This window comes from Ostrea edulis, chromosome 9 (assembly GCF_947568905.1).
Source record: "Ostrea edulis chromosome 9, xbOstEdul1.1, whole genome shotgun sequence".
NCBI classification, from domain to species: Eukaryota; Metazoa; Mollusca; class Bivalvia; order Ostreida; family Ostreidae; genus Ostrea; species Ostrea edulis.
This window is the reverse complement of record NC_079172.1, coordinates 39354039-39380507: the sequence shown is the minus strand read 5'-3', so window position 1 is coordinate 39380507 and position 26469 is coordinate 39354039. Positions and strand designations below refer to the sequence as shown.

General features: G+C 36.1%; 1 protein-coding gene across 2 annotated transcripts in view; it reads left to right on the top strand.

Annotated features, from left to right (window-relative positions):
• The window catches only part of LOC125659668 (cyclic nucleotide-gated channel rod photoreceptor subunit alpha-like), a 63568-nt gene that overhangs the window by 23414 nt on the left and 13685 nt on the right, over positions 1-26469 (top strand). For both annotated transcript variants that reach the window (XM_048891412.2, XM_048891410.2), the window contains one exon: positions 19853-20146. In XM_048891412.2, the coding sequence (XP_048747369.2) occupies positions 19853-20146 (294 nt within the window). The remainder of the gene's footprint in view (positions 1-19852; positions 20147-26469) is intronic.

Sequence of the window (26469 nt, the reverse complement as noted above, 5' to 3'; positions counted from 1 at the left end):
TGGTTATATACTGTTTAACGTCTCGCTCGAGAATTTTTCACTCATATAGAGACGGCACTTACAGCCTTTGAGCAGGGAGGGATCTTTATCGTGACACGGGGCCTCGAATTTCGTAGTCTTATCCGAAGGACCGCCCCATTTAGTCGCCTCTTACGATAAGCAAGGGGTACTGAGAACCTATTCTACCCTGGATTCCCAAGGGGGAATTCTTTATTATCACCAATGGTATCCCCAATGTATAATATTCCCATTACCTACCAGTGTTTTCCATATATATTTTTTCTCTATTTCAAACAACAGTATTATTATTGTACTTAGACATTCTTTAAAAATTGTTGAATCAACATCAATGTCATTTGAATTTCAACCCCTCCTCCCAGGTATGTAAAGATTTTTTAAATAAAAAGATGGTAGATTTATGCTAGCAAAAATAATACGTCTTGATTTTATGAAATCTTGAAAATTTATTTTACTTAAAAGGCTTTCATATTTTCCCATTTTGCCTTTATATTAATAGTATTTTCACCATACATTATTCTTATCCAACCCAATCTTAACGCCTTGGTGTTACAAATTTGGGTCTTTTAGACCTCTGTGAGTTTTTTTGTCAATGTTCCTTTAACTTTGGATTTTTCATTATTTTATATGTTGAGTGTGGCGGAAAACAGCAAAACAATCAATCGATCAATTATTTCTTTATTTACCTTTTTTATTATTGATATAAATGTTGGTATATCTGATACTTGAGATATTAATTTTGGAATTGCTAAAATCAAAACTTTCCAGAGTGATAACTGCATCATTTCAGACCTAATCATTTAATATCCAGTTAGAATTTTTGTTTTCAATCGTTATTTGTTTTTCATTTGTGCTGAACCAGATACCAAGAGTATTGAATGTGCCTGCCATCTGACCATTTTATTAGTAAAATTCTATTGTTTTTACATGTTTAAAACTTCCAATCTAAATTGTTTCTGTTTTCTGTAACTTTTAGACATGAGCAGAATCTGAAATTTTGCATTGCTTTTAAGACTTCAAAACCTGCCTCTTAATCTCATAAAAAACCACAACGAATCACCTGTCAGCTGGTTAATCTTAAATTCTATTTCATCTATTATTCCACTATTCTCCATTCCTCATGAGATTGATCACTGTTCGTTATATTCACCTTCCATGAATTTCGTTTTGTCTGCTCTGCTTGATATTGCTAGTAACTCTACTTATATAGTATAAATGATATGGAGATAGAGGACATCCATGTCGAACACCCCTGTTCCTCTTCAAAGAGTTTGAGGAATATTCATTATTGATAATACAACAGGTAATATCGGTGCAAGAATTTAACTCAAAGTCTGAAGTTATTCCCGAATACAAAGGTCTCAAGAAGTTTGTCTAAATAATGCCACTCTATAGTGTTAAACGCTTTTATTTCAAAATCTACTAAGACGATTTAACAAGGAGCGTTTTTCAGAGTCAATGAGATGTAACCTGTCTGGTCATATCATTAGCATTTGGTATTTAAGTTTTCCTTATGCGATTTGCTAATACATAACCTAGAATTTTATAATCCCAATTAAGCAGAGACATAGGCCTTCAGTTCTCAATCATTGTTCTATCTTTATATTTTTGGGACTTGTATTATTACTCCTCTCCGTTGATTATATGATAGGGGGTATTTATCTGTACTCTCATTTAGACTGTCATTCCTTCTAAGTGAAACCCATCACTTCCGTGGGATTTATAGGTCTTAAAATCATTTAGAATACTTTTACATGCATTCACTGTGAGGGGTCCATCACGAGAAAGGGGATCGTATTCCGAGTCGGTTAATAAGGGTATAAGGAGTATATTAGTCGTATCTATAAAATTATGTAAATGTTTTATGATATTTTGTTTTGTTTAAAGGGGCATTAATACAACCTTTTATAAAACATTGTTTTTCTGTTGTAGTATTTTAATTTTTTGTATATTGTTTTATTGATGGATTTAGTGAAACACTTTATTTTAATTTCTAATGACGAAAACTTCGGTACATCCCCACCTTCGTCACACCTTTTATCCTAAGATCTAAAAATAAATACCCCTGTTTTTGTTATAATTCAAAATATTTCCTTTTTCTTTAATTTCATTCAACTTTTCAATAGTATGATTGGATTGATCGGTTATCAATATTTCGTCTGGTTGCTTTTCTAAGCTCTCTTCATCTTTTCTATTTTGTGAGCATTTTATCAATCTGTTTTTTTAATCACCTTGCATGGCAAGTACACGCGATCGTTTGGTGCTCCTTATAAGCCTATATTACAGACAGATTAGTGCACTTCGAGGGAATTAGGGAGACCTCGACTACCTTTTATTGAAAAACCATTTGACGTAATCAGAGGATTAATCTCTATTTCATAACTTAAAGTTGGACATCAGTCGAGTTGGGTTAATTTTAGTGGGTTTTTTTTTTTCATTTTGCAATAGTTTAGCTATTTTCATTAAGTCTGTCCACCATACCATATTATCACGGGAACAGTTAGGCGTAAACGACTGCCTGCGATTCGTTTTAGTGCGGCAACTCTATAGCCTTCTTATCTAGAACTGCCGTAATTAATGAATTCAATCAGTTTGTCAAAATATAAAATTCTATTTTTCTAATCAACTTTAGACTAGAAATCTGTGATTCTACGATTGTAAAAAAAATAATTTCATCACATGATTAACCGAATTATGAGCGCCATTGGTAACAAAGCGGAAATACAATTACTTGAAAAACAATACATGTGTATGAAAGGTGAAGATAACGATCAGTTATCAATCTCATAACTCCTTTAAGTAATACAAAATAGATAGTTTGGGCAAACACGGACCCCTGGACACACCAGAGGTGGGATCAGGTGCCTAGGAGGAGTAAGCATCCCCTATCGACCGGGCACACCCTATATAGTGATCAGGTAAACGGAGTTATCCGTAGTCAAAATATGTATTTCAACCCTAAAATTCCGACACACTTATACATGGTGATTCCCTTGTAAATTTGATTAATGGAAAAATGTGGAAAAACAATAATCAAAATGATTAAATGAATGTCAGACTTTTGAAAAAATGTTGTTGTAGATGGCGATCAAAGATATTGATAACTGTGACAATATTCTGATCGATTGCTTAAGACTAGCCTTGTTGAAACTGATCATGATAGTGAAAGTAAAAAATTCAATAATAAAAAAAAAAACGCGGAATAATTCCTTATTTGATCGCAAATCCTCTGTTGAAGTCAGGTACTAACGGAAATAATGCCGACACGGTAGATGATGTGTATACATACGCGGCCAAAACACTCATTCTCTTAATCCCCAGATAAAATTCTACAGACATCAAAAGCAATACAGGGAATTAATGCAGGTTGATGTTCAATACATTCCGATCACAGCAAAGATCTCTGGAAAGAATCCGAGTGGCCTGGCCTCGTTCTGAAATCTCAACAGTATGGTGGGGGAAAAGTCGAACCTTGATTGCATTTACGGATTAAGAAAAGACTATAATAAAACTTTAGTTTATTTGTAATGCAAATCAATGATAGCTGCATGAACGAAATATACAAGGAAGTTTTATTTCCTTTTTTTTTTATTTGTTGGAAAGCGCCCCCTGATGGCAGTATTATGAGAGGAATATCGAATCTCTGATGATTTAGTTTGCAGTATGCATTTCAATTTTTTATCAAATTTACATTATGATTAGTTTTACAAGCGTACACGATCTCGATGAAAAAGGTGGGTTTTTACAAAGGGGATGTTTAGGGATAAAACTCGGAACAATACGCAAAGAACAGCTTGGCTTGAAAACTCCCATTGCTCCATGAACCAGTTTTTACATTTAGTTTCGTTGATGCAAATCGATTTTTTCCCTTCGTCGTAGTTTCTGTGAGAATCGTAGTACGTAAAATTCCATGACATTGAGACAATCATCTTTCGTAAAGGTTGCACTTGCCGGACGTCTGGTAAACCGATTATATGTCATTTAACTCTCATCGTCCTCTGCCGTTGTAAACAACGATATCAGACTGGCTCCTGTGTGACTTGTAGAGGGCTAATGCCCGGGGAGACTGACCCCCGTCTCACTTGTAGAGGGCTATTGCCCGGGGAGACTGACTCCTGTGTCACTTGTAGAGGGCTATTGCTTGGGGAGACTGACTCCTGTGTCATTTGTAGAGGGCTATTGCTCGGGGAGACTGACTCCTGTGTCACTTGTAGAGGGCTAATGCCCGGTGAGACTGACTCCTGTGTCATTTGTAGAGGGCTATTGCTCGGGGAGACTGACTCCTGTGTCACTTGTAGAGGGCTATTGCTCGGGGAGACTGACTCCTGTGTCACTTGTAGAGGGCTAATGCCCGGGGAGACTGACTCCTGTGTCACTTGTAGAGGGCTATTGCCCGGGGAGACTGACTCCTGTGTCACTTGAAGAGGGCTAATGCCCGGGTCTGCAATATCACTCCTCATTTTCAATAAGAAGTCGATGGTTTCGTTTCTTTGTAAAGCTACACAGTTGAGAGCTCATCTGTGACGACGAATTATCTTCTTCACGTAATTCTGGTTCTAGATGTTGGACAGGCACTCATCTGTCTTGCTAAACAACCAATATTACCAATTTAAACCGAGTAAATGGTCATCGATTACAGACATAGATGTGTACCAGTCTGTTTGTATTGTGAAGGGATAAAAACAGTAGAATCATGGTAGATGTGTTTACTGTGTAAATGCAGAAAGTACATCCATTTGTTTTATATTCCCAAAATAAAACCTATATTCATATTTCGAAATGCAGATTTTTGTTTTTATAATCAAATGCATGTTGGTCTATATGTCGAGGTAAAAGGTCCATGCTTCCATAGGGATTGATTGATGGCATGTTGTTTAACGTTCCTCTCGAGAATTTTTCATTGATATAAAGGTCATAGAGCTGGAAAAGCATTAAACAGCATGATATTTTTTTTAATTATTACTGACATGGGTAAATGGAGATGTTTATTTATTTCATTTAAGACCACAACCACGATTATAGAGGGATTTATAACCGAGAAATATGTTATAAATTTCTCTGTTTTTAATGAAGATAAAATGTCCTACACTACAAAACTATTTGCATTGTCAATGACAAATCATTTATTGATCAATTCATTCTCCACAATAATTGAATAAAACAACGGTGTAATTAGCTCAGATTTCACCATTAAGCTATATTAATGTAAAATTTAATTAGTGAAAAGCACTGAATAGATTAAAGCCCCCTATGATTAACAGTAGGATGACACAGTACAGTTAAGTTAACCAATATCGGTGAATATTTATTCCGGACTGTCGTGATTTTGAAGCGACACAGTCCATTTAGCACGATCACGACAGGAGAAGTTTAGAACTGTATAGCTATTAAATCCGGAGGATTAGCTGCTATCGGGTGTATAAAATCTTAATTACATCCCCTGTACAGAGACGCGATACATCGCCAATACCTAACGGAAACCGTCCTCAGACCAATCGGCACCTCGGATCTCTCGGATTTATTCGTACATGTCAAAGGGTTTCGTAATAGTTGGCGGATGGGTGTATATCATATTAATTCCTGTGTATGAATGATACTTGTGTATTACAGATAACGAAGATCTCTAAAGTCCAAGGTCATTCTTTTTTTCATATATATAACATAATTTGAATTGATATGCTTAAGTTTCTTGATTTTAATTTGTTTTAAAAATAATATCCATGTGCTACCAAGTATAAATTTAAAGTACGGTCAGTGTGTCGGTTTTACACAATAGTCATTTTTTATGTTAAAGGAAATCTTCATTAATTTCAACAGTTTTATTCTGAGAGCATTCATCTTTAATTTTGTCTTGCCGATTTACAAAAAACCAACCTGGTGCGGTCGTCTGTATGTCGTATTAGAAAGAACCTTAAGGTAATTCACACCAAATGTTGTAACTTGGCATCCAGCCAATGTACCGATTAGATGGAAACTAGAAGTCAAGGCGACCATGTTTGGAAATTTAATTACTCTAAATACACCTCTTCATGGCCACTACGGAAATATGTGTGGATACTTGGCAAGTGGCCATAAAGATGAAGACTTCCGTATACTGCTAGCGCCATGACAGGAGGGCTGTTGTTATGCTATGAGCCACTAGACTCTCGTTCAATTCGACCCTTGCACATGTAAGGAGTCAACATTACAAATATATACTTTATGTACTATGAATAGCGTACGGTTTGTGGCTAATCAACAATCAGAATCTAAAATAACTCTGTATTGCTCTTCAGGTTACGCTATGTTGATTGATTGTGTATTGTTTATCACCCCTCTTGAGAATCTTTCACTCATATGGAGACGTCACTATTGCCTATTCTCGGCGCTTATGGCCATTGAGCAGGGAGGAATTTTTATCGTGCCACACCTGCTGTGACACGTGACCTCGGTTTTTTGCAGACGATGAGTCTTATCCAAAGGACCGCTCTATTTTATCGCCTCTTACGACAAGCATGGGGTACTGAGGACTTATTCTAACCCGGATCCCCAAGGGATTGCTCTGTAGAACATGGATTTTAAATAACAAGGAGATTTACCCCATGTGTAAAGTCATTGTTATTGTAGGGTATTAACGTCAGGTTTATGGATATTTTTACTTGTATCATAATAACAAATCAATATAAATATCATCTAAAAGATAAAATATCGTGATAAAATCACTTAATATTATGCATGGGATAATAATCCGGAGAATCATATCGAACACGATTAGAGATTCCTTGACACTCGTGTTGTCCATCTTCCTCAAATAAAATTCATAAATTGCTTGAATAAGCTACATTTTTAGCTTATCCATCTTTATCAAATCAAATGATTGAATTGCTTGAATAAGCTAGATTTACAGCTTAACCGTCTTTCTCAAATAAGATTCATAAATTGCCTGAATAAGCTAAATTTACAGCTTAATACCCCAATAAAATGAACTGCCATAGAATAGAAATTGTCACGTGAAGTTTTTCAATATAAAATGTAGCATCCAAGTAATGATTGCACCATGCTCAATGAAAGTCCCTTTGGTTTGGTATTCTTTGATCCGTTTAAAGTTGGTTGCCTGAATAATTGATATACTTGTAGGTATTTTAAAGTGATATAATTGTTTGTATATTGTTTAGCGTCCCTCTCGAGAATTTTTCACTCGCATGGAGACGTCACCATTGCCGGTAAAGGGCTGCAAAATAGACCTATGCTCGGCGCTTATGGCCATTGAGCAGGGAGGGATCTTTAACGTGCCACATCTGCTGTGACACGGGACCTAGGTTTTTGCGGTCTCATTCGAAGGACTGTCGCCTCTTACGACAAGCAAGGAGTGTTGAGGACCTATTCTAACCCGGATCCCCACGGGAATAAGGCGATATAAGATTTGATTTGATTGATGAAATTACATTGATTGCGTGTTCCGAATCCCGGTTTGTTGAACTATTGTTTTCTTACAGAGGACAAGTATGATGTTTGTCAAACAATGAATAAACTTTGCAGAACTTCATCTAAAGGCAACCTTTTAATTTTAGGATTTTATGTAAATGGTTTTTATGTCACCCTTAGTGTAAATATTTTTCTTAAAGTCATTGTTTCTTTTTTATAAAATTTTTATATTATACTTAGATTTAATTTAATTTTTTTATTTTATATTTACCGAAATCAAACATTGCTTTCATTTCATCTACACGGTTCTCGCCGAGTTGTCAACTTCTGCATTGTCAGTATCTTAAGGAGCAATACATTCATGGTTATGATTGTCTTCTTCATTTCATGAAAAACAAACACAACCATCAAACGGTTCAGTCCCAAAGTTAATGCTATAAATGAATGCCTTTTATACCTAAACAATTCCAAAATTTTCTAGTAGATGATTAGAGGTACAAACTATTTTGGAAGTATTTTCTGTTAACATCAATGAAGGGCATGTTTGTAAACTTGCCATTACAACATGCCATTGACTAAAATGTTGTCTGGCATGTTTCATACCTATTGATAGACCGTTCTTCATATACTGATTTAGACTGCGGATTACTCCGTTTACATGATCAAGATATAGGGCTCATGGCGGGTGTGACCGGTCAACAGGGATGGTTACTCCTCCTAAGCACCTGATCCCACCTCTGGTATATCCAGGGGTCCGTGTTTGCCCAACTTGTACTTTTGTATTCCTTATAAGAGTTATGAGATTAATCATTGTTCGTCAATATCACCAGGCTGTCCAGCTGCCCTGAAAGTCCTTTTAAAAATCCTAGTTTGTTTTACTTTTGTTTAACTTCCTAAAGTATATGTTGAATTCAGGGAGAAATCCTTAAAAAGGTCATAATTTTTCAATTCAATTCCTTACTTTTTGTTTTTACCTTGCTATTCTTGCAAGTTTGAAAATGTATATAAACGTAGTTTGCAGATCTTGTTCAGATCCATATGTCAAGCTTGTTTATTGGTTGTGACTTTGTGACGAAGAAGTTACTACTAAGGTTATAGCCTATAACAGCTAGGACAATGGAACCCTGGAAGATGCCTTTCCTGCACTTACAGTATTTTTAGGTCACACTCAGGTGACCTATTGCCATTGCTCTTCGTCATCGTGCGCCATGTGTCATCCGTTAACAATTTTACATTTTAACTTCTTCTCGAAAACTACATGGGCAATTGTTACAATTTTTGGTGTGCAGCATCACCAGGATAAGAGGAATATCAACTTGAATGAACAAGGTCATTGATTCAAAATGACGTCAGATAAGAAACATGGGTTCTATCCCAAGGTTTCACAAAACATATTACATAATAAACACAAAAACTGTAACCAGTCGGATGTTAAGGAATACAATGAAATTGGAACATGATGTACTGTACAAATGAAGCAACATAGACTACACATGAAATAGTATACAATACAGAGAGAGAGAGAGAGAGAGACGAATACGACACAAATGATATATATTACATGTATAAATACAAATGTGAAAAATAGAAAATTTAACCATATAAATGGAAAGTTACAACGTTTCACACGCCATTTGCACGTGTGCTGTGAAAATAATATTCAGGAGAATATTATATTTAAAAAAACTAAAATTCTACATTATCTCAGTTAGCAGTCATAAGAGTACTCATCACATGTACCCAACTCTCCAATACTTATAAAACACTACACATAGATTTGTCAAATACTTATAATGCCCTGTACATGAAGTTGGCAAACACTTATAAAACCCTGCACATGGAGTTGTCAAACACATATAAAACCCTGCACATGGAGTTGTCAAACATTTATAAAACCCTGTACATTGATTTATTACACACTTATAAAACCCTGCACATAGAGTTGTCAAACACTTATAAAACCCTGTACATAGACATATCAAACACTTATAAAACCCTGCACATAGAGTTGTCAAACACTTATAAAACCCTTCACATGGACTTGGCTAACAATTTAAAGCCCTGCACATGGAGTTGTCAAACACCTATAAAACCCTGTACATGGAGTTGTCAAACACTTATAAAACCCTGCACGTAGAATTGTCAAACACTTATAAAACCCTTCACATGGACTTGGCTAACAATTTAAAGCCCTGCACATGGAGTTGTCAAACACTTATAAAACCCTGTACATAGAGTTGTCAAACACTTATAAAACCCTGTACATAGAGTTGTCAAACACCTATAAAACCCTGCACATGGAGTTGTCAAACACTTATAAAACCCTGCACGTAGAATTGTCAAACAGTTATAAAACCCTGCACATAGAGTTGTCAAAGACTTAAAAGACCCGGTCCATAGAGTTGTCAAACACTTATAATAAAACCCTTCACATGGACTTATCAAACACTTATACAACCCTACACTTAGAGTTGTCAAACACTTATAAAACCCTGCACGTAGAATTGTAAAACAGTTATAAAACCCTGCACATGGAGTTATCAAACACTTATAAAACCCTACACTTAGAGTTGTCAAACACTAAAACCCTGTACATGGAGTTGTTAAATAGTTATAAATCCCTGTACATGGAGTTGTCAAACACTTAAAAGACCCGGCCCATAGAGTTGTCAAACACTTATAAAACCCTACACTTAGAGTTGTCAAACACTTAAAAGACCCGGCCCATAGAATTGTCAAACACTTATAAAACCCTGCACATGGAGTTATCAAACAGTTATAAAGCTCTATACATGGAGTTGTCAAACAGTTATAAATCCCTGTACATGGAGTTGTCAAACACGTAGGTTGATTGAGAAGGTTGTAGTAGCACAGATACAAACCTACCTCAGTAAGAACAATCTACTGGAGCCATTCCAAAGTGCTTACTGTCAGGGGCATAGTACTGTGACGGCACTTTTGCGAGTTTTGTGCCATTGGAGAGCAGAAGGCTGTCTTGGTAGTGCAATTTGGACCTATTGGCTGCTTTTGACACTGTAGATCATTCACGCTTGCTGCAAATACTCGAGGACCTTGGCATTAAGGACTCTGTGCTCATGTGGTTCGCGTCCTATCTTACCAATCGGACCCAGATTGTCAAAGTGAAGGGAGCGAAGTCTTGTGCCACTGAGTTGGGCTGCGGTTTTCCCCAGGGATCGGTCCTCGGACCCGTTCTGTTCAATATCTACACAGCATCCCTGGGAGGCCTTATCAGAAAGAACAATGTCTTGTAGCACATGTATGCTGACGATAATAAACTGTATATCAGCTTTAAAGTCCAACAGGCCGCTCTTGTAGTCATTCAGATGGAGTCTTGCTTGAGGTAAGTTCAAACCTGGATGGCTCAGCATCACCTCAAGATCAACACACTGACAGACAAGACTGAGGTGCTAGTGATATCCTCCAAACAAATTACCTCTAAGCTGCATATACCATCACTGCAAGTAGGAGACGACTCTATCACTCCTGTTACTAAGGCCAAGGGCGTTCGTGTAACCATTGACTATCACATGACCATTTAGGCATATGTATCATCAGTGTGCAGAGGTGCTTTCATCCACTTTAAGAACCTGAGCCAGCTGAGGAGATATCTGGACAGGGAATGTGTTGTCCATGCCTTCATAACAACAAAGCTGGACTACTGTAACTCTCTCTACTACGGCTTATCATCAAAGGAGATCCAGCGGCTCCAATCCATCCAAAACGCAGCAGCCAGAATCATCTCAGGCACCCGCAAATATGACAGCATTACACCAGTACTACGCTCCTTCCATTGGCTGCCAGTTGAGCAAAGAATCATCTTCTAATCATTGGTGTTAGTGTACAAACAGTCAACAACATGGCTCCATCCTATCTGCACGAACTCATAACACCCCATGCTCCCTCCAGAACTCTGTGGTCCAGTGATCAGACCCTACTACAAGTGCCATTTACCACCTCATCTGTGATTCAAACTCGAGCTTTAAGTGTGGCTGGTCCTAAACTGTGGAATGCTCTGCCATATGATATCAGAACTGCTGCTAGTCTATGTATCTTTAAATCTAAACTAAAGACTCATCTATTTACAATTCATTACAACTAGTCTGTGCAGATGAAATCTAAGTCAAGATTACTATGTTGTGCATCACTTGTCAAACACTTATAAAACCCTGCACATAGAGTTGTCAAACACTGAAAAGACTCGGCCCATAGAGTTGTCAAACACTTATAAAACCCTGTACATGGACTTATCAAACACTTATAAAACCCTGCACATGGAGTTGTGTATTTTGGATGTCTTGCTTTAGGAAGTTACTTGTGTACATATGTTGCTCCTCAGCTTTTGAGCGCAACTGTACAGGACTCTCTAATTGTGACGTTAATGGGTCAGTAATTATTTTGTTTGTCCAAATACATGATAAAAATATTACTTAACCCTATCCAGTTACCTATTTTGTGCCAATATAAATTTTGAAATGGTTTGCAAAAGACTACATTTTGTGGTGTAAGGATTGTTAAATCAAAAAGCTCTAGATCTGCATGATTTTTACGTTTCTGTTTAATCTAATACATGTATATTGTCAATATTTATACACCCAGACTGTTTTGTAATTTATGATATAAGTAGCATAGACTTTAAACTACTTCAAGTGTTGTAATTCATAATTTTGTTCATATATTTCCCCCCCCCCCCCCCCCCAATCAAAACACCGATTCAGGAAACTCCCAGGCTTAGAAACTGTATGGAAACTTAAGTTAGTTTTTTGACCAATAATTCAAAATTTTTATTTACATCTCCCACTTTTTAAAGTTCCATCTTAGATTTTGGGGCAAGGCATTATAACGTATGTGCAATTTTAAAAACTGACAATACTCTCGTATGTTCTTTTAAACTCTCAATTTCCATAGGCTGAATTTTTTCCATATTTGAATTGTAGAAGGGCCATCTTTATTTACGATATACTAGCGTTATTTTCATTGATTTTTATTAGCTGTGTTTACAATAACAGACAAAAGTAGAGGATGCTAATATATCGTGTGAATATGTTCAAGTTTAATGCACCATAGCTCAATAACCTGTTTTGTTTTTCTCTTTTACAATACCCTTTCATTGTAGAACATTAAAATATAGATGACAGAAAATAACAATACTGCAAAACACAGGTTCGGACCTCCTTAATTACTTTGTAATTTCATTGTTAGATATAAAAGTAGTAGCTATTTGGGTACTCAATTATATGTATATAACGATATCCTTCGCAAATACCACAACCTGTCATCCCCACCCCACCCTCCAGCATGGGATACCGGGTATACATAGCGATAAACCCTCAGCAATGCACTGAACGCTATAAGATATACATATTTTGTATATACATGAACTTCAGAACATGTTCTACATTCTCTGAATAAAAGAAATGAAAAAGACAGTTTGTGTCGCGGGTACCTCATGGCCTTACACCTCTCACGGAAGAAGGCCATGAGTATTTTGGTACACCATGATTAGTTGTACGTACTAATGATTAATTACCAAACATTTACATTCATTAATCTACCTTTTCAGCTGTAAATTGTGCTGTTTCAACGTATCTCATTCTTCTATAAACCTATTTATTTATAAAAAGTTAAGATTACAACTTATTTGTATTTTGGAGATTATAAAAACAAGGAAAGCATGATGCAATTTCTGCATAATTGACTAAGTTAGACATTTATTATTTAATTGTGTCTTAACTAGACATTGGGCGCTGAACACATGATTTCCGCTGGGAATCCGAACGCAGGTAGAACTTCAAATTTAGATTCTGATAATATATAACATACGCATGATACAGGATAGGGAAATTACTCACCATATCCTTTCTTCGTGCAGTTTCATCTCAATATTGTAACACGTGGCTTTTTTCTTGATCCTTGAAAATCGCACTTTTCTGAACACTAATCAATATATTCCATTCCTATTACATGCGTCCCGAACAACTACACCGGCTTGTAAAGCTGACCCTACTTTAATGTGCTCGTTTCTCTTTTGGAAAAAGTCAGAGTTTTTTAAAAGATGTATTTCATTCTTTAACTGAATGGAAATTTTTTAAGAAAATAACTTCTGGAATCTGTATTTTTAAGATTTTTGAGAACCGTTATACTCAGGCAAATTCAATAAGATGTACCGATTTCATTTTAGATTACACATGTTCCAATATTTTCACATTTCTGTCATTTTTTTCTCTATGTAAAGTATTTAAAAACTCTTACTTTTTATCAACCAATACTGATGTAATAAAGTATATAATGGCGTAGAATAGCGTAGGGACATCAGATCAATTAAGAAAGTTACAGAAATCTTCTGATTTCTTCCCCTTTAAATAAGAATAGGGTACATGTATCTAGAATGGGTCCCAGAGAGGTAGTGAATTAAAACACTATGCTCATTTTATATATCCTTTTACTATTTTACTACGGCGCTAATTCCGCAAAAAATGTAAATCCCCATGAGTAACATTCCCTTGATTTTATTTCAGTAATATATATTACAATACCCATTGTAAACAATAGAGGAGGTGGCAGCATGACCCATACGTTTTAAAACATGACATGAATCCATTTAAGAAATATATTTCATTTTTATACGCCCGTCTTAAGACGGGACGTATTATGGTATGGCGTTCATGTCCGTCCGTCTGTTAGCTTTTTCGTGTCCGACCCGTAACTTAAATACTACAAGGCCTAGAATCATCAAACTTTGTCTGTAGATACATCTTGGGTAGAAGGTGTGTCGCACATTAAAACCAGGTCACTGTGACTTTTCATTAAGAAGATATCCGTCTGTCCGTCCGTCTGTTAGCTTTTTCGTGTCCGACCCGTAACTTAAATACTACAAGGCCTAGAATCATCAAACTTTGTCTGTAGATACATCTTGGGTAGAAGGTGTGTCGCACATTAAAACCAGGTCACTGTGACTTTTCATTAAGAAGATATGGCCATATATGGCAAAAACCTGTCCGGCTCATAACTTGAAAACTATTAGACCTAGAATCACCAAAATTGGTCAACTAATGCATCTTAGGTAGAAGGTGTGTCGAATCCTACTTTAAGGTCACTGTGACATTTAATTAAGGTGATATAAAAAAAAATGTTTTAATGGGTACAATCTATACTGTTAACAATATGTGACGGGCGTATCATGTGCCGTGGCGGTGCACTTTATTAAAAATTCACGAGGGTATGAATTGCGACGATTTACGCCAGTAAACGCCCTGCTGTTTATATCCTCATACATATATATTTTCAAAAATGAAATTCATTTTCCATATTAACATTTTTCTTTCATGTCTGTCGGAATTCCCAGTCGTTAAAAATCGCACTATATTTATCAAGATTCATACGCACAATGTTCACATTCATGAGGAAATGGCCATCGTTTCAATTGATAAAGATATCGAAGGCAAAAACATTGGGAACTAATTAAGGGACGCAACTTAAGGCGCCTAAGCACCATAGATATTGACGATGTCTGGCTAAACTCGGGACATTAAATGTAATTTGCAATAATCAGCATACATGTATTTTCAATTACGTTTGAAAGGCGCTACAGTATGATCTATGTAACTGAGCTGTTCGGACTTCTGCAGAGAAGGTTTGGAACACAACCCTCTTGAAATGTTAAAAATGATTTCTTGGTTTGTTGATTACATATGCCTGTGGTCTATAACGTTTATCATTTAGAGGAACTGTTCGCTTAAACATTCACAAAATAAGGCCTTCATTAGCGCCATCAAATAGATGGGGGCGTTTCCCCCTCCGCAAGGTCTTAAGTATGATAACGATTTTCAGGGACGTATTTATAATATGTCCTTAATTTCCAGCGCCTTAGGAAAATAGGGAATGATAATTTATGCAAAATACGTAAAAACACCATAACGTTACAGTGTAAAGAACTCGTTACGTTAGGAAATTATACACGTCAAAATTTATATAGTGGTAAGAATATATACATGGACATGTATGCATAATCGCAGGGTAGAAAATATTGAAATAAGATATGATTGTGAAACACTGATGCCTTCGTTTGGCAACAAAGTAATTCTAGTACGAACAGAAATGTTTTAACAAAAGGAATACACATGTGAAATATGAACGTCCTAGCAATGGGTGTTCAAATGTTATGACCAAGGTTAAAGCTTTTTGCGGGCAGACCGATAGACAGACCAAAACTATAGACCCCTGAATTTACTATTACCGGGTGGGGGGTGGGGGGGGGGCATAAAATCACCCCATATTTCCTATATGTTACTGGCACGTACTTGCATATTTCCTATATGTTACTGGCACGTACTTGCATTGACCTTGTGTGGAGATTCTATTTTCAATATCATTGAAATACTCACCAGAAATAATATCAGTAGTCAATCATATACGATTTCATAGTATGCAATGAATTCAGTGTCGCCTAGGGCTTGATTGTCTAATTCGAGACTCGGGAGCCAAACATGAGTGTATTCACCTAATAATGGCCGTATTATACATCAATTGTAGTATAATTAGCCAGGAAAAAATCACCATCACAAAACGCTAAAACCTAGGAGCTTAGGGGCACCTTTCTGGATCCCACATGGGCGTTAAGCAGGTCTCATTAGAACCTTCGGGTCGTCACTAATCCTCTGTCATTTTTTCTTAATTTGCTCCTCCATTTATTTCATTTGTTTGGATGGATGAAACCAAATTTCTTTACACATTTGTTGTGTCTCTCTTGTAGCTTGACATCCTGCATTCAAAACAGGAGCTGATCTAGAAAATTTTAAAGTGGGGTGGATGGGGGGTTGCGACGTAAATTTGTGTCTTTTCCGCCTCAAAAAGGTAGTGTTGTGTTGAAGACCCGGAAATGGCAAAGCATGACCTTTTGTTAAAACTTTTCAACCGGGGGGAATGAAACATCCATAAGCATCTATCCCTTCTAGATCCGCCACTGTACAAAGTCTAACAACATGTCCTTTCATCAGTATATGCTGTAAAACGGATCCGCTTACTTTTTTAGACTGTCATATACTGTAAAGAGGATCAGCTTACTTTTTTATGCTGTAAAGAGGATCAGTTTACGATTTTGCGTGCAGTTTTTGAAAACTGTAGATTTGACTGATAGTCGGTCATTATGTAACCTTTGTCAGAGAAAAGGTACATTGTAGAAAGAAAACCGTTTTCTACAAGCTCTTTAAGAAATATTCATTGCTTGGAAAGGAATACATGACGTGCCCATGGTCATCAACACCGCCTTTACATACGTAACATAATATGGTAGCTTGGGCATCGGCATAAATGTCGAAAATAATTGACGTCAAGCTTTGGACATTGACGATTTTGTACAAAAAATAACAAGAAATCTCAATCCAATTCAATTCTATTTCTCATAAATACATTGAAGATAACATGGATATCCTGCGTATTGATTTGTAAAATTGGTTTTTAGAAAACTCGATTTACACAAAAATTTGCTGAATGAATCGGAGAAACGTGGCATAAGTTATGTCATGTGATAATAGAAAAATGAAAGGAATATATTTCAGACTTTTCAACCACAACAAAGGCTATTATTTACTTTTCAACTTCAGAGTTCTGTTTTTGCAGTCTGGAGAAACTAAAACTCTCTGCATGAAGAAAACAGACATGTCGATAATTGGATTCTTCTTCCCCAGCACACTTAGGTATAAGTTTTGTCAGTGACTATGCCGTTTTTAAAAAATACTCTAAATTCATCATGACGCCCTTTCCCAACGTCCTTGATGATTCCGCATCTGAGCTGAAATTTTATCAACTTTATCATCAGTTACAATTGAAATGATTTTTTTCTCGATCTCCATGCGGTAAGTTCACTTCAAACTGTTTCGCAATCTCGACCAATTGCAATCAGTCATTCACATTAGGAACGAAGGACATCTTTTCTCCTCTATTGTAATAATGTCGTATTATAGTTACCTTAAAAAGAGCGAGAGAGAGAGAGCGGCGGCTTCGGTGAAGAGCTTTTTTGTCTATTGCTTAAATTCAGGAGAACCCACGTTGGGCTTCCTTCCTGATGAGACTTAATTAAGGTGACGACACTGGGAAAATGATCCTCTGGCGAAAGCGGTTTTTTTTTTTGGCGAAACACCGCATAACATGGCTTTAACAGCTGAACGCACGATCAGATATTGATCACCGGGGCAAGATGAAATTTTTTAGGCAATATAAGGATTTGGACAGCGATGGATGTGTTTTGTCAACATAATTTTGCCAAAATCAACTTGCAAGACACATCGCGCTGTCGTTCGCTTCGAGCTATATCCGCCTTTTTTATGTCTTGAAATTTGTAGTTGAATGATGTAACTGTCGTGCATAGAATAAAACATCGAGTTTTAGTAACTAAAATAGATGCAAGTGTTGGTAGTGATTGAATACAACAGTTAGAAGTCACCTGATTTACTTTTATTTGAAATGGGTTGTTTAGATAAAAATGATGTGTCAGTTTTTAGGTCACACAAGAGCTACTTAGATAACCTTTCTGCTATTCTCGTCCGTCTTTCCGTCAGCGTGCGATGTCTATCAAGCATCGTAAACTCGAAAACATATTGACTGCGATACCAACTTATAGCAAAATTGCTGTGTAGGATATTTTTGTAGGAGAGCAAAACATGTGATGTTCTAGCTGTCCCCTTCCCTGCCCCATTACGGTTTCCTTAAGATTAAACAATGCTTTTGTCCTGAACTAAAGACAAAGTCAAGATTTTCAAACAGTTTTATGATGCATTCAAATTCCTATATGAAACAAAATATTGTGCCCCCCCCCCCCCCCGGGGGGATCATTGTGTCCTCTAACTCGAATCTACACTATAAGAGGATGAGTGGATTTCAACTTACAATTTAACATATTGTAATCATGAAGTTATTATGAAGAATAATTTCAAAGAATTTTCCCATACACAATCCATGTAGTTCCATGTAAAACTTTAAACCCTTCATGTGACCCCATCAAGATATGTACGCTGCATTCGATCATCAGGATTTTTACGTATTAGTGTGCGACATTGTACGTTGTGATTCTTCTGAAGGTTTTAAACAGAATTTCTAGTTCTTTCCCCCTGTAAAACCTTTGATACCTATTATGATACTTCATGGTGTTAGTAATTCTGAATTTATAAACCTTGAGACCATTACATTACTAGTTAAATGACTATGATTAGATTTAGTTAGATGATTTAACTACTGAGCTAACTATGACGACAAACGAAGTATGGTAATACAGGTAGGTATGACTGCAATGTAAAATGGACATCGATTTAATGGACATCGGTTTTCTATTCTGTGATGATTTTTTTTATCGACGAAAAAGATGATATGACACTGTCGCATCAAAACGAAAGACGACAAACTAAAGCATTTTAAAGAAGAAAAATGCGTTTGCAAATATCATTCTCACAATGCTTTTGAATATTTCTCACTGACAAATGACAGTGCTTGTAATGAACATTTCACTCTGACAGTGCTCATTCAGACAGTGCTTATGGATATTTTATTTTGATAAATGACCATGCTTATTTCCCCAATGCCAAAATTGAAACTCCAATCAGTAAATACTGACTTCTCATTGGCGAGAAACCACTTCTGTGAAAGTCGAGGTTAGGAATGATGCAGGGTATCCGACATATACAATCTTACTAACAAGACAGTGTCGTGTTTGTCACCATTTTTTTTTTTAAATTTTATGCCAAGTAGTTTTATACAGGGTGCAGTGTAGCAAAGGAGAGACTACTTTATTATAGCTGTGGTATTTCCAGGGATTCGTGTTTTTGCCGATTTCTCTACTTTTGGATTTCTGTGGGATTGGTCACTGTTCTTCATCGTAATTGTTGACGTAGCTTGTTGATCATTTCTATTTTTGCACATATGTCGTACATCTAGACTTGTTGGTTATGAGTTTTACCTATTCACCCCTTACAAAAAGCAAATCCAATAATATATACACTGTAGTAAAAACTTTAAAACTTAAATGCACTCCTTGAATAATCCCTTGAATCTAGACTGAATAACTTTAATAAAAACGTGATAAGTTTATCTACTATATTTGAACATCCAAAACTTCACCAGAAAAAATTCATATGGACTATAATGAAAATGTTGATACTTTACTTCACTTTCACAGTAAAACTGTTTTCATACTTTAACTCGTACATGTTGTGATTTATGATAATAAAATGTTGATGTTTTAGTTTGCTATATGGTAGTAAAAACTTTGATTTAGTATAACAGTAAACACTATTTATACTAAGTTGACTGTGTTTTACTTTACAAATATATTTTTCTATACATAGTGTATTTCTCACCAACTTAAGTACACACCAGAATTTTTATCCACCCATATATTTATCTATATTGTTTTCTTTTACAGCAAAGCTGGACGGGGTGAAGACGTATATGTCTCTACGACGGGTACCGATCCGCCTCCAGGACCGGGTCATTAAGTGGTTTGACTACCTGTGGTACTGTAACAAATCAACGGACGAAGAAAAAACACTGGTCCTTCTACCAGACAAACTGAAGGCCGAGATCGCCATCCACGTCCATCTAGACACACTCAAACGTGTGGAAATCTTCCAAAACACGGATGCCGGATTTTTATGCGAGCTCGTACTGCGCTTAAAACCCGTCCTCTTTTCTCCGGGCGACTATATATGCAGAAAAGGTAATGACGTCATCTTGTATGGTCTTAGGAAGCAACAAATCCTGAAGCTGTAGTTTGTTTAAGGTGACGAAACAGTTGCAAATGCCCATCCTAGTAGTTCATATTTAGGTGTTTCCTCTTAGAAACTAAAATCAATAATAACCCACGTGTAGTAGGAAAGGTAATTACACTTGTAGTTAATCATACATCAAGCAATTTTCACTATACACGATGCTTTCCATTAGTATGCTGTTGCATGTGGATAAGTAGCGTTGGTGTCCGAAAATGCGGCTTTTTAGTGTGCTTAAAGTTCCATCTACGTCACACTGACATGGCGCTTCTAGATTCAATTTCACCTTCAAATTATAAACACAAGTAGACTAGTCAGTATTCTATGTTATACATGAAATATACCAACCAATCAAAAATGGCTCAAATCATTTGCTTGTGCATTTCTTTATAAAGAATAATGCCCCTGCAGGTTCCCAAGAATAGGAAAAAAAGTTTTTCTATATGCTTTGAGAGCAAAGAATGATTAAAACCTTTTCATTCAATAGTAGTATTGAAAGAGGACATGTCAGATGTGATTTGTTTCGTTAAGCAACCATTGAGGTGATTGAAGTAAAGATATTTTCTTTCATTTTCAGTTATCATCACATTTTAGCTTTAGTAAACATTTTTATCCTTTCGGTTTGAAAAACAACTTTGGCATGTCACCATTAGTTGAAACATTACTTGTGTGTACAATAAAAACTGACATGCAGTGTAATATTGCTTGAAGTATTTTATACCAAAAAAACTTATTCCAAGTGTTCTTTGTACCGTGGCCTTTTGTTCAAATTCGTCTTAAGTTTCACTGATGAAAAATAAATCGGTTCTATTGTGGGTCGGATACGAGCTTTATTTCGATGAAAGGTGAAGATAACGAACAGTGATCAATCTCATAACTCCTATGAAAATACAAAATAGAAAGTTGGGCAAACAAGGATTCCTGGACACACCAGAGGTGGGCAGAGGTGCCTAGGAGGAGTAATCATCCTCTGTCGACTGGGATATTAAATGTTTTTAAAATTTAAAATAACTGATTTTGAAGAATTTCATATTTTGAAAGAGAACTTGAAGTGGTGTTACTAGATGTTGATCGTTTAAAGTATTGTTGTTATAATGAGCCTTACCAAGAAAGACAATGTTCTTACAAGATTTGTCAGCTGGAATCAATACACATTCCTAGTGTAATATATCTAATTTTTTATCACTTCTGGTTTACTAAACACAAAATTGATAGATGGTATATCTATTCCAACTTTTGAACATCATTGAAAATTTAAAAGTCCCTTATGTTTTAGGAACTTATATTTGTGCTTATCACAAGCAAACTAAGCCATAAAATATGAATCAACCCATGCCTCCATTTTTTGTATCAGGTGTCCTTATTAAGAAAATACAACAATAGAGTCGAGTCCATTTACAGAGTTTTTTCCTATTCACGAAATGAAAACAGGCGATTCCTGTATAACATGTGATGCTGAAAAATGTTTGAAACTATTCTTGCTAGAATATGTATAGGACATCGAAAAATTTAGATTTATCTGATCAAGACATAGTGCTCACGGGCGGGTGTTACCGGTCGACAGAGGATGGTTACTCCTCCTAGGCACCTCTGCCCACCTTTGGTGTGTCCAGGAATCCTTGTTTGCCCAACTTTCTATTTTGTATTTTTATAGGAGTTATGAGATTGATCACTATTCGTTATCTTCACCTTTCATCAAAATAAAGCTCGGTATCCGACCCACAATAGAACCGATTTATTTTTCATCAGTGAAACTTAAGACGAATTGGATCAAAAGGCCACGGTACAAAGAACACTTGGAATAAGTTTTTTTTTAAAACAAAAGTTGCACGAACTGAACTGGGCAGATTAAAAAAAAAACGAACATTTGTTTTGTCATTTCAAACATGAATGGGTATTTATGTCCACACTTTCACAAAACAATAAAGGAAAATGTATGGATTTTGTGATATTATTGTAGAGTTGTAGATTTTGAGGTTATTGTTACTTGAAGGTAAGCGGAACTTTAAAACGTTTGTAAAGGCAAACAAATAGTCATAAACCACATGCATAAAACACCAAGAGAGTTTACTATTGAAACCTACAGTGCTCTTGTAATGTATAATTATTAATTTAAACATATTTTATTGAGAAACTCAACAGGATTGGGCAACAGGCATAACCTATGTAGGCCCTCTCTCAAATACAAAGGTCAAGTACAAAGGTATGATTGATAAAAAGGATTTTTGAAGATTTAGCAATATTGTAATGAGGTTTACATGAAAATAGTTAATAAGAGTTTTGTTGAATTTTGCTATTAATTGATTTTTTATAGATCAACATGTTCCACACATACATACACACATACTTACACAATCCTCCACCTACAGTCACACACATACATATATACATATGATATAGATCAATACTAACATAGATCAATCCAGCCCGTTAGAAGAAAAAAGAAAATTAATATTTTGTAAAAAAAAAAAAAAAAAAAAAAAAAAAAAAAAAAAAAAAAAAAAGATAATAATAATTATAGCAAATAAAAGTGCAAAAATTAACTTGTCAAAGCGCTTAGAAGATTTAATGTAGTTATGAACATAAGAAATAATTTTGCAATTCAAGTTATATGAATACTCAGAACTACCATATAGAATATAGTTCAATTGAAAAGGAACACCGATATCATGAAATTGCTGCAGAAGAATATCTCTTTGATGATTATATTTTGAACATTCATGATTATACAAGTAGATCAAATGTCATCATTTCTTTCGGACTTGCTTAAAACAGACTAGCTTGTGATTTTATACACACCGGGCGAGGTTGTACTGACAGGGTAATTTGTTTTCTTTTATAATCACTGTCCAATGACGAAATGAAGACCTATTATGAACTGATTTAAAATTTCGTCATAACGTGGAATGCAGACGCTTCCTTGGGGGTGTTCCGTCCCCGGCGCCGTTTAAAAGTTAAATGATACCATCATCTCAGTTCAGAACATAAACCGTGATCAAATCTTCCTACCAAGTTGACTCTACTTTGTTTTTTGCCAAAAGACAAGAGTAATTCCAAATCATGCTGTTTAAGAGTATTGATTAAAATGTCAACCATAGAAATCACTAAACAGTGCAGTAAGATGATAACCCGTATTACAAATTCCCCATGTAGAAATTAAACCAAAAGGCACATACACCGTGAACTACAAGAATACCTGACATACACAAATTAAATTAGATTGTAAGTGATCCCTCGCAGAAAATTACAAAACAGAAAGTATAAGATATCACTGTTCGTTATCTTCACATTTTCATTCTGTTAATCTATGTATCGGATTTCGGAATTCATTAATCGTCCTCTCACCCACGAGGCATTGCTACAGAATTGTAGTGGGATATTGGCCTTCCGTTTGTGATTTGTCTTTTCTGGGGGTTTTCCGAAGTCACATTTCTTATCGGATCTTTGCAGCAAGATCTTCGTTTCAATTTATTTCATGTCAAATGTAAGGGTTCGAGAACACTAAAGGGTAAAATCCAAAACTCCCCACGTTAAAGAGTTTGGGGGTATTCAAGGACATTTAGGTTCATATCGATTTTCAAGTTCAAAGGACAATATTTCTATTTCCAATGTTTTTGTCTTCGATACCATTTTCCCATGAATGTGATGTAGTGATAAACAATGTGCGTATGAATCTTGATAATTTTAACGACAGGAAATTCCGAAAAAATGGGTGGATGGTTGTGTGTTTTACGTCCCATCGAGAATTTTTCACTCATATTAAGACTTCACCAGTTTTAAGTAAAGTACACAAATTTAGACCTATGCTTAGCGCTCAGGACCGTAGCTGTGAGAGGGTTCTTTATCGTGTCAACGCCTGCCGGGGCCTCCGTTTTTAAGACCATATCCGAAAGACCCGCGATTCACCATTCTAGGTGCGGAGCGTTAGATGATATTACAATCACTACCGGTATTAACGTTTTAGGTTTGACACGGCCATGGTTCGAGCGGGACTTGAACTCAGGATCTCCCGGTTACGTAGTCCGAAATATCTGACGTTTTCCTGGCTTTTTATGATTTTGATATTTACCGTGCCAGGAAAACGTCAGAACCGGCACCATTACGTAAACTGGAAATTCGCCGCCTCCAGCTGGAGGCGGCATTCTCGGGCCGATTTTAAATACTTGCGAGCCGAATTTGATATTAAAGTCATAATTAATCAATAAAACGATGCTTCTTGTACTAACTAATATCGATTAAAAGAAAATATCACTCCGAAATTCGATACCATAAGCACATAATTCTAGTCAACCGAATTTTCGCTGTCATTTGAACGAACGACTCACGTGACTCAAAACAGCTCGACTGTTTGTTAAAATGTTTCATGAGGCTGTTTATATGATTAAAGAACCCATAAAATCGATATTAGTAAGTACAAGAAGCATCGTTTTATTAATTAATTATACCCCCCGCAACAAGTTGTGGGGGGGGGGGGTAAACTGGAATCGGGTTGTCCGTCTGTCTGTCTGTCCGTCCGTCCGTCTGTAGACGCAATGGTTTCCGGACTCTAAAGCATTATCCTTTCCACCTACCGTCACCATATCATACATATGGACTACCCATGGGATGAAGATGTTCCCTATTGATTTTGGGGTGAAAGGTCAAGCGCACTGGACATCGAAGTAGCAATATGGTTTCCGGGCTCTAAAGCTTTATCCTTTCCACCTACAGTCACCATATCATACATATGGACTACCCATGGGATGAAGATGTTCCCTATTGATTTTGGGGTCAAAAGGTCAAAGGTCACGTGCACTGGACATCGAAGTAGCAATATAGTTCGGTTTGTCATGCCATTTGTTTTTTACACTCAGAAAAGAGGTAGTTTATACCTATTACCAACACCCTTTGGGAGATTGGGGTAAGCGGGGGGTATTCTTAGTGAGCATTGCTCACAGTACCTCTTGTTATGAGCTTAACATTAAATTCGGCTCTGAAGTATTTAAAATCGGCCCGAGAATGCCGCTTCCAGCTGGAGGCGGCGAATTTCCAGTTTACGTAATGGCGCCGGTTCTGACGGTTCCTGGCACGGTAAATATCAAAATCATAAAAAAGCCAGGAAAACGTCAGATATTTCGGACTACTGGTTACGAAGCTTTTCTGGTGGTCAATGCCAACGAGCTGCGCGTGTACACAGTGAGGGATAGGCCCTATCGGGTTTAGGTTTGATATTGTCACACAGAGCACTGGTTGAAAATTTAAGTATGGAAATCATTTGTCCCCGTTAGATTTTTCGTTTTGATTCTGGTCATTTCAAGTATATTAATTATGATAGAATTTACTTTGAAAAGGAACAACTGTGTGTTTAGGTAATGACGTCACATAACGTCGTGATAATGCTACTGAGGTGCTCCGAGTGAACCAACAGAACTCCGAAATTGATGTACTGATTTGTAGAATTTTAATTATTTTTTCTTTATGTTCTCTCTCTCTATATCATCCAAATAAAAATAGCGATGTTTCAATTATTTCAGATCAGCTATATATATTTTACACCATATGGGACCGGTCAATATTTATTGGGGAGTTGGGGCCGTTGCAAAATGCGACAGGACACACATTGTGTTTGCCTTACATACTAATAGGACTCCAACTTTTTTTATTCTTAACACTGATAGGACAGGAATATTTTTTATTGCAAATGTATCAAGGAAAAAAAATTATCTCAAATTTTTAATTCATATTCTAAAACTTATCTATCTTACAAAAAAGAATACTGAATTATATGCATACTTTATTTCATGTCCAAGTTGAATATACTAGAGACAGTTTGCAATAAAAAAAAAAAAAAAAAACTGGAACGTTGAATTTTTTTTTTAATATCAAAACGTAATTAAAAATCACATGAAGTATTGAATTGTGAATAAAATTACAAAAAAGGAAATGTACATTTTGCATGGAGTATGGATTTCAATCATAGAAAATAAAAATGGTATATCATGTTGGTCATAACTTGAAGGATACAGACCAGAACTTAACTAAAGTCTAAACACATCTTTGATAAAGAATACTGGGGTGTGATAGTGAAAGTGAAAAGGAAATTTATATACCATCTTCAAGGAGGAGAAGAGCAAAGGTTCCAGACAAATTCAAACACTATCATATGTGATCTGTAACAATGATAATGAAGTAAAATTGTTGTTTAATCATACATATATATTTATATATTCGATATGCAAGAGCTTGTTCTGCGTATAGTAAGTTTTAAATCATGGTAAGCTACTGACAAACAAGT